Source organism: Bos taurus, chromosome 19 (genome assembly GCF_002263795.3).
Source record: "Bos taurus isolate L1 Dominette 01449 registration number 42190680 breed Hereford chromosome 19, ARS-UCD2.0, whole genome shotgun sequence".
NCBI classification, from domain to species: Eukaryota; Metazoa; Chordata; class Mammalia; order Artiodactyla; family Bovidae; genus Bos; species Bos taurus.
Window position 1 is genome coordinate 33,198,130 of NC_037346.1, and position 9,554 is coordinate 33,207,683.

The window sequence follows — 9,554 nt, forward strand, 5'->3', positions numbered from 1 at the left end:
GTGCACAGAGTGGGTGGGGCAGGAGGAGACAGCTCAGTCCAAGCCCTCTCTCTGCCCACCAGCCATGGGCACAGGGGCAGGACCACGTCCACCGAGAGGTGAGCTCTGTCTAGTTTGCACAAAGGTGCTGTGTGAGGGTAGCCGCGGCCCTGCCCGCCGTTCAGTTCACCACACTCCCCACCACATCCACTGGTCTTCCTTTCTGGACCGAGTGTCATTTTACACGCACCCGCTTCACTCAGGTCCACTTCCTGCCTGACTCCGCGGCTCTCCAGGCTCTGTGGGCGCGGCCCAGCCCCTTGGGGTGAGAGATCCGTTCCCCTTCCCGCTGGCTCCACAGTCCAGGCCGGGACCCGGGCAGGGAGGGGACAGCCACAGCAGGAAAGCTGCCCACTTAGGCTTTACTCTCTGTTTTGGTGTCTTCTCTCCCATCCCTCAATTTCCAGCAGTTTCTAAAAAACATGCTTCCTTGTAGCAGGAGGAAGAAGCAGGAAGCCAGGGCAGGGTGGAGGAGTACTGGGATGGGCCCCACTTTAGGGTAGAACCAAGATCAGAGCAAGAGGTGGTTCCCAGGTCCACCCTGCACCTGGCCTGGGTGCCCAGGGGCTGAACCTTGCTCGAGGGCGGCACCCCCATCTGGAGCTCTGTCTAGGGCCTTTTCTTTGGCTTCCAGAGTGTCTGGTGCCAAGACTCCTAGGTGGAGGGCTAGACGAGGAGGGCTGGGGGTCAGTTGGGGCAGGTGTGGGGGCGGCCGCCGCAAAGCCGGCAGGTTCTGGTTATCCAGGCAGGGGCACAGCAGAGAAGGGTCGGGCACAAAGTTGGGAACAATGGACCCTGGGCGATTTGCACGGGGCACCTGTGTTGTCCACCTGTCAGCACGTCCCGGCAGTCCTAGTTCTCTAATGTGTCGGGGCCGTGTCCAAGGCCCTCCTCCTCAGGCTGCTGGAAGAGCCTCCAGCTGGACTCTGGGCTCCGCTACTGACTCTAGGCTCCGCTCCTGGCTCCATGCCCTCTCTGCCCTTCTGTGCAGAGGTAAACTGCATCACCAGGAACCTCCTGAAAAGCCTTCTGTACGGTGCTGTGATTTAAGGAACTCGCGGATCCCTCCTCTAGACCCACCTGAATCTCCCCTCCCATCACTCCCCACTCTGCTCCAGCCCCCACGCTCCTCTCTTCCTGCGGCAACCAGATTCTCTCCAACCTTCAGGACTCTGCTGCCTCCTGCCCCAGCTCTCCTCTCCTCCTTTCAGACTCAGCCTAAGCATTGCCTCTCAGAGGCCTTCTTAGCCCAGCCTCCCTTCAGTAGGTCTCTGATCAGCATCTACCTCACGCCCCGTTTATTTTCTCATTCCGCTCACTGGCCTCTGAAATTATCCTGCTTACATGTTTGTTGGCTTAGTGGCTGCTCTGCCCACTAGAATATAAACTCCGGAGGGGCAAGAGAGGACGTCCGCCTGTTCACAGTCATCCTGCTCCTGGCACAAGCAGGTGACACATTCCACTGTGCATTAGAGGATGAGATGGTTGGATGGCATCATTGACTCGATGGACACGAGTTTGAGCAAGCTCTGGGAGATGGTGAAGGACTGGGAAGCCTGGCATGCTGCAGTCCATGGAGTCTCAAAGAGAGATTTGACTTAGCGACTGAATAGCAACAATAAGAGATTATTTCCAGGGTTGTGGGCAGGAAGAAGGGAATGGACCATGGACCGCGGCCACTGAGACACCTGAGACCAGCAGCAGGAAGTTGTTACTGAGGAAGGGCTGTGGGCAGAGCTGTTTGCTGGAGCCGGGAGGAGAACGCCTCTCCCAAAATCACCCTGTATCTTCCTTTTTTTTCTTTCTTTGTTTCTTTTTTTATACTTTATTGTGTTTTCTGTTGCTGCATAACAAATCACCCTAAAATGTGGTGGCTTAAAGCAACGGACTTATATTGTTTTACCATCTCTATAGGCGGGGGATTCAGGAACAGCAGCAGCTCGGGGTCTAGCTGGGGGCTCGGGACACTGGCCGAGGCTGCAAGTGTCTGGAGGCTGGAAGGGGACTGACAGGATGGCGCGCCCCCCATGGCTAATGGCGGGAGGCCTCAGCTTTCTGCCCGCGGCCCGTCCACTGCTTGAGCTCCCTCATGTCAGGGCAGCTGGCTTATCCCAGAGCGGGTGATGCCCGAGAGCAAGGGAGAAGCACAGTGTCTTCTGAGCCAGCCTCAGATGTCACATGCTGTCACTGCCGTAGTGGATCGTCCCATCAGCCCTGACGCGGGTGGAAGGAGGCTGTACACGCCCAGGAGTCCGGCATCTGTGGGGCTGTCTTGGAGGCTGACTGAAGCAGGGCAGGAACAAGAAGAGTTAATCCCAGGCCTTTCTCTCCTGCCCTCAGACCTCCCTCCCATTAGCTGATCACACTGGCAGTCAGGAGCAAGAGGGCCAGTGATGCGGTCTGTCCGTAAGAGCTCAGCCTGTCCAGCACAGAGAACAGAGAGTGGATAGGGGGAGGAGTAGACAGAAAGCCCAGCACAGTCTCAGTGTCTGGAGCAGCGTCCAGCACACAGTAGGCAGGGCAGCCGTGTTTGATGAATGAATGAGGAAGCCTTGGGTGCAGAGTGGTGGAAGGCTCTGCTTGTTTTGCCCTGGGGTCGGGGGTGAAGACAGCAGATGGCATCGGAAGGGGCCTGACCCCGTCTGGAGGGGCCTGCAGGTCTGCCGTGGGCCTCTCCCCTGACAGGTCAGTGAACCCCTCAAGCAGGGTCTTTTCTGGGGCCTCCGGTCAGCAGCACTGGGCAGGTGCCCAGTCACCCCAACTTGTGCCACACCCCTCCCCCTCCTTCCTTTTCCACAGGTGGGAGGAAAGCCTAGAAAGCAGATTCCGCAACCTGCCTGCCACAACCCTCTGCTGTGGGTTAAGACTCTTTGCAAGTAACAGAAGCCCATGCAGGCTGCCTCAAGCCAGGAAGAGGGCTTATCCTTCCTATACTGAGGGGGCTCGTGGGGCCCAGCGGCAGCACAAGCTGGGAAGAGGCCCTGGGACCCCAACCAGCACAGACACCTGCCCCCCACCTCTGCTCCTGCCTGCCTCCTCACCCCCTCTCCCCATGTCTCAGGGTTGCCCGGGGCTCCCGAGTTGACTTGTCAGGGTTGAGCCCCTGAGGAGTCTTGTCTGAAGTCAGGATTCCAGCGCCCCCTTCTGGACCGTCAGCGGTGGCTTGGGAGTGGGGTCTGGTCCCACAGAGGGGCTGCTGGGCCTCACGGCTTTCAAAGAGGCCTTCTTCCTTGCCTCCCCGCTTCCCTCCTCCGCCAGGCCAGTCCTGCTTAGCTGTTCCTGCAGGCAGAGGCCTGGAGTGGGAAAACAAGTGAGCTTGCTTGAGGCTTTCCTAGTTGCAAAGGATAGAAGCACCCTGGACTCACTTTGGAGAAAGATTCATTACCTGAGGGCAGAGCAGAACCCAGCCTCAGAGTGACTGCGGGGTTTGTGTCCTGATGCCAGCCTTCACCTCGCCTGGCCGGCCATCCCCTCGACTTCTTGTTTCCGCATTTGTCAAGCCGGATTACAGGGGCACCCATCTCATGCGATGGCTGTGATTACAGGATTGGGATGAAGGAGAAGCCAGAGGCAGTGCCCAGTGTCTAGTAGATAATATAAGTCACTGAATCTTAGTTCAGACAAGCGGAGGCGCTCTCACCCCTGACGACTCGGGCTCACGTTTGGCCTCAGGCCCCGTGCAAATTGACCACCTCTCCAGTCCCTGCTTAGTAAACAAGAGCCCAGGCCCAGCTTGGAGGCCTCGCCCTGTGCGCGGCTGCCCCCTGGTGGCGATGCCGGCGCAGTGCGGCGGCTGCTTTGCCGCCTCTTTTTCTGTTTCTTTGCCGACAAAGGTCCGTCTAGTTAAAGCTATGGTTTTTCCAGTAGTCATAGATGGATGTGAGAGTTGGGCTATAAAGAAAGCTGAGCACCGAAGAATTGATGCTTTTGAACTGTGGTGTTGGAGAACACTCTTGAGAGTCCCTTCGACTGGAAGGAGATCAAACCAGTCAATCCTAAAGGAAATCAGTCCTGAATATTCATTGGAAGGACTGATGCTGAAGCTGAAACTCCAATACTTTGGCCACCTGATGCGAAGAACTGATTCATTGGAAAAGACCCTGATGTTAGGAAAGATTGAAGGCAGGAGGAGAAGGGGACAGCAGAGGATGAGATGGTTGGATGGCATCACCGATGCAATGGACATGAATTTGAGCGAGCTCCGGGAGTTGGTGATGGTCAGGGCAGCCTGGCGTGCTGCAGTCCATGATGTTGCAAAGAGTCAGACAAGACTGAGCGACAGAACTGAACTTTCTGTTTCTTCCTTCTGGCCAAGAAGTTTGAGGGACAGTCTGTGGCTCCCAATTTTGGAACCCCTGAGAAGTGGTCAGAGGTTAAGGTTAGGGCTAGGAGCTCGTTTCTCAGTTTTGGAATAGCCCGGGTGGTCCCGGGGGTGATCCTGGGCAGACTACCACATCCCACCCCACTGGTCCACCTGGCAGCACAGGGGAATCTCGGCTGAGGTCGGGAGGGGAGGCGTTAAAAGTCCCAGTGCCCACCCATCACTGGGGATGGCCCAGGCAGCTGTGTTCTCTAAAGCTCTGGGTGATCCTGATGTACAAGGGTCCTAGGGACAGGGAACTTCCCTGGTGATCCAGTGGCACAGACTCCTTGCTCCCAATGCAGGGGGCCTGGGTTTGATCCTAATCAAACTAGATTCTGCATGCCACAACTAAAGATCCCACATGCTACATCAAAAGTCGAAAATCCCATATGCTGTAACTAAAACCCAGAGCAGCCAAATAAATAAATAAAGAATTGTGAAAGGATCCCACATGCAGACCCTTGGCTGAGATGTGCCACCCTCCCTTCTCCCTTTGGCCTAGAAGTTGGCCTTCACCCCGGCCAGCACTATGACCACCATCCCTGAGCCTGTGCTGGCCAGCACCTCTTCACTGGAGTCTCCAGTGAGGTGTCTGAGCCCACCAGCCCCTTCTTCTTGGTGCCCAGGGCTCTGCTTACTCCTGCTTCTCTGGCCGAGCCTTCTCCGTTATTTCATGTCCCCTGGGCCTGCCCTCTGCCTCTTTGATATTTGACTGATCCCCCTGTCTGCCTGTTCTGCTCATTCCTTGGCCAGGGGTTTAATCAGATGCTGGTGATTGTGTCCAGGCCAGACCTGTCCTCACCCCCAGCCCATAAATCCAATCACATCCCCCAGCTAGAGGCCCCATAAGTGAGATAAGTTGCTCAGTCGTGTCCACTCTTTGCGACCCCATGGACTGTAGCTCACCAGGCTTCTCCATCCATGGGATTCTCCAGGCAAGAATACTGGAGTGGGTTGCAACTTCCTTCTCCAGGGGATCTTCCCAACCCAGGGATCGAACCCAGGTCTCCTGCATTAGAGGCAGACGCTTTAACTCCATATGGCCCCATGTGAGCTGGTTTCTCCCCCATCCTACTTAATCCTTTACAGACAAGGATCAGCAGCACAGAGAGGTCAAGTGATGTGCCCAAGGTCACACAGAAGGTGACAATGCAAGGATTTGAATCCACACAGTTTGGATCAAGTCTATACTCTTAACTACTCAATACGGTAGATCCCACATTATCCTCGGGGAATATGTTCCAAGACCTTTGTGTGTGCCTGCTAAGTCGCTTCAGTTGTGTCCAACTCTGCAACCCTATGGACTGTAGCCTGCCAGGCTCCTCTGTCCTGGGATTCTCTAGGCAAGAATGTTGGAGAGGGTTACCATGCCCTCCTCCAGGGTATCTTCCCAACCCACGGCTCCAACCTGAGTCTCTTACAGTCTCTTGTGTTGCAGGCAGATTCTTTTCCACTAGTGCCACCTGGAGGCACTCCAAGACCTCCAGGGGATGCCTGAAACAGATGGTACCGAACTGCATAAAACTGTGTTTTCTATACTAACGGTATAGGTAATATATACAGTGTGGGTTACACCACACAAAGGAATGATTTATGTCCCCAACAGGACAGAACGGGGCAACATGAGAGTTCATCACGCTTCTCAGGACAGTGCAGTTTTAGACTTATGAGTTATTTCGGGAATTTTCCACTTAATATTTTCAGACCAAGGTTGACCACAAGTAACGAAAACCTCGGAAAGCCAAACGTCAGATGAAGGGGGAGAGCTGTGTGCTGCCTCTTGCTGGCAGAGTAATGATGACAATGGTAACAATCAAGCTGGTCTTCACCGAGCACCCACTGTGTCAGGTGCCCCACTGGGCACTGGCCACTGTAAGGTTTGACCTACCACATCGCGTTGCCATCTGCAAGTGGGTTTGCATCGACACCTGGCACTTCGTGGCCTTGGTCCTGGGCCCTGGACCGTCTGGTGAGCGCACAGGCTTTGGGCCACTCAGTCTCTCAGGCCGGAGACTCTCTGTTGAACTGACTTCCCTTGGACAGAGCAGGAGTCTCTAAAATCTGCCCTCTGCGTCCTCTAACCTAGCGTGTTTGTTTGCTGGGGCTACCGCGACAAAAATACCACTTAAACAGCCCAAATGTGTTTCCTCACAGACCTGGAGGCTGGAAGTCCAAGATCAAGACATTAACAGAGTCGGTCTCTTCTGAAGCTGCCCTCCTTGGCATGCGGATGGCCGTCTTCTCCCTGTGTGCTCACATGGTCTCTCCTCTGTACACAGCTGTGTTCTGGTCTCTTCTCATGAGGACACTGGTCATATAGGATTAGGGCCCATCTCGATGAACTCATTTTATCTTAATTACTCTTTCAAAGCCCTGTCTCTGAATACAGCCACATTCTGAGGTGCTGGGGATTAGGATTTCAGTTTAAGAATTTGGGGGGACACAGTTCAGGCCATAACACCCAGGGTCTCGAGCTCAAATGCTAGAGGACCAGACAGGAAATGAAGGGGGATGAACTGGGTGGGGGAAGACTTGGCCCTGCATTCCTTTATTTTCCCACTGCCGATGCGGGCAGAAGAGACGTGGTAAAGGATGTCACTGTCCTCTTTGTCTTGTGAAATACGAGGGCAAGGACATTTGCTCCCAGCGTCCAGAGCAAATGTCCAGCACCTAGGAGGGGCCCAGTGGGCATTTGTAAGGAAAGCCAGTGAGCAGGACAGCCCTGGGCATCAGGAAGCGGCAGGGACCGTGGTGACCCTGGCTAAGGGGTCACCTGTCACATCACCTGAAATCAGGCTCTTATAGAAATCTCAGGTTTATTCCGGAGAAGGCAGTGGCAACCCACTCCAGTACTCTTGCCTGGAAAGTCCCATGGACGGAGGAGCCTGATAGGCTGCAGTCCATGGGGTCGCTACAAGTCAGAAATGACTGAGCGACTTCACTTTTTCACTTTCATGTATTGGAGAAGGAAATAGCAACCCACTCCAGTGTTCTTGCCTGGAGAATCCCAGGGACATGGGAGCCTGGCGGGCTGCTGTCTGTGGGTCGCACAGAGTCGGACATGACTGAAGTGACTTAGCAGCAGCAGCAGCAGGTTTATTCACGACAGCAACTAATTCACAGAAACCAGTGTGCAGATGAGTCAGCAACCCGTGCCCCCTGCTTCGGGCAGCCACGGGGGGCCAGCGCAGCAGGTCTCCACACCGAGCTCAGCCCGGGTCGGGTGGCTCTGCTAGTCCCGTAGAGGAAGGAGGCAGGGAGAGGGGCCTGGCTCCCCACCTGCTCCAGCGACTCAGGGACCTGTGGTTGGTCTGCAGGAGGGCGATGCGCTGGGCGCCATGGAGAAGCTGTGCCGGCAGCTGACGTACCACCTCAGCCCCCACTCCCAGTGGAGGCGCCACCGTGGGCTGGTGAAGAGGAAGCCCCAGGCCTGGTGAGTCCCGCCCCCGCCCAGCCTCCTCCTCCAAGGGCAGCTCCCAGTCAGCTGTGCCGGGCTGGGCCTGCGGGGTGCAGCACCCCCTCCCAGGGCAGTGGGGAGAGGACACGACCTGCTTGCAGAAGAAGGATTGATGGGGGTGGGGAGGGCATTCCAGGTGGGCATGAGCCCTGAGAGGCACTGGCATCCAGGCCCTGATCTATGCAGTGGGGGCTGAATGTGGGCACTCCTCCCACCCATCACCAGCCCTCCTGATGTCTCCCAGGGTCCCAGACCCCAGCCACGTCCCTGGCTCATGCAGCTCTGAGGACCCTCAGAGGTTGTGTGGCCGCCTGCACCCTGGGGGCAGAGGGGACACTGGGGCAAAGAACCAGGGCCAGGACAGCATCATAAGAGGAAGCGGAAGGGAACATACTGTGGATGAATCACAGGGCAGAATGGCTGGGGTCCTGGTGCGCAGGCTCCTCTCCAGCTCCTGCAGACGGGATGCGAGAGGAAGCACAGAGAAGAGCTTTGGTCCCCCTTCCCTTCCGGACACCGCCCCCACTTTCCAGCCAGGGGAAGACTCCTCAGGGCCCCTCCCAGAGGGAGAAAGTAGGCACAGGGGGCTCCAGCTGGGCCAAGGTGAGGCCAAGTGTGGGGAGAGTGCAAGACAGGACCCGTGGAACCCAGAAGGCCAGGAGATTTGAGCTGGTTGCAGAGGGAGAAGCTGGGCTGTGAGCTCTGCTGGGAGCCAGGGCCTTCTGTCTCCCCAGGGCACGGGCATGCTCGGTCCACTCTCCATTCAGAAGCCTCCCTCCTGCCGGGGGCTCCCCGTCCCCCTGACTCACACCTGCTCAGCCCCGAGTGTAGGTCTGTTTCCCCCAGGGTGGCCTTCCTCCTGGCTCACAGACAGGCTGAATTCCAACAGCCTCGGGGCCTTTGCCCCTGTGGTCCCTCTGCAGGAACTCCTAGTGAGTTCTTACCTCGGCCTGGTTCTTTCTCCTATGAGGCCAACAGGAAATCCAAGCTGCAATCTGGGGCCCCTCCACCTCCCTGTCCTGCCAGGGGTTGGAGCCTTGGGTTTACCTGGGTACCTGGAGACCAGGAGATCTGGGTCCGGAGCAAGAGGCAGGGCAGAAGAGCAAGGGGTGGCGGAGGTGGGGAGTGGAAGTGGGTAGAGAGCCGCCCCCACCAGGCTCCGGGCCCCTGCACCCACCCCCAACCCCTGCCTGCTGTCCTGAGGGCTCTCGCTAAGGATCCTCCTTCTGGCCTAAAGGTGGTCCCGAAGAAGGGGCATCCGAGATCTTATTTTGCTCTTGGGTGGAGTAGGGAACTCGCCCATTCGCCACCTCCTCTAAAGGGCACTGTCCTGAATGCATTCCTATTTCACATGACAACCTGTGGTACCCAGTTGGCTCCATTTTTCAGCTAAATAACTGAGGCACAGAGGTTAAGGATCTAAAGGTCACGAGTAGGAAGAAAGGAATCCAGGGCAGACCCAGACATTTGGCTGTTGAATGTACCCTTAGTCACTGAGGCCTACCCTGGGGTCTCCCAGCCTCTGCCCGCTGGGCAGCCAGGTTGAGAGGTGGGGCAGTGCAAGGGGCCTGGGGTCCCCGGCCTCTTGAAGTCACAAGGATGAGTGGAGGCTGGCTCCTGGAGGTGACCCACTTCGGCCTCCTGAGAAAAGCCTCCTGCTCTCGCTCAAGCCCTGCTGTCCCATTTCCCCTTCAG

The 9,554-nt window shown here is 56.7% G+C and overlaps 1 protein-coding gene across 1 annotated transcript in view; it reads left to right on the forward strand.

Moving 5' to 3' along the window:
* Nucleotides 1-9,554, forward strand: part of LRRC75A (leucine rich repeat containing 75A) — a 34,528-nt gene that overhangs the window by 23,065 nt on the left and 1,909 nt on the right. Inside the window, exon 3 of the mRNA XM_002695816.6 lies at nt 7,720-7,835. Within this exon, the coding sequence (XP_002695862.2) occupies nt 7,720-7,835 (116 nt within the window). The remainder of the gene's footprint in view (nt 1-7,719; nt 7,836-9,554) is intronic.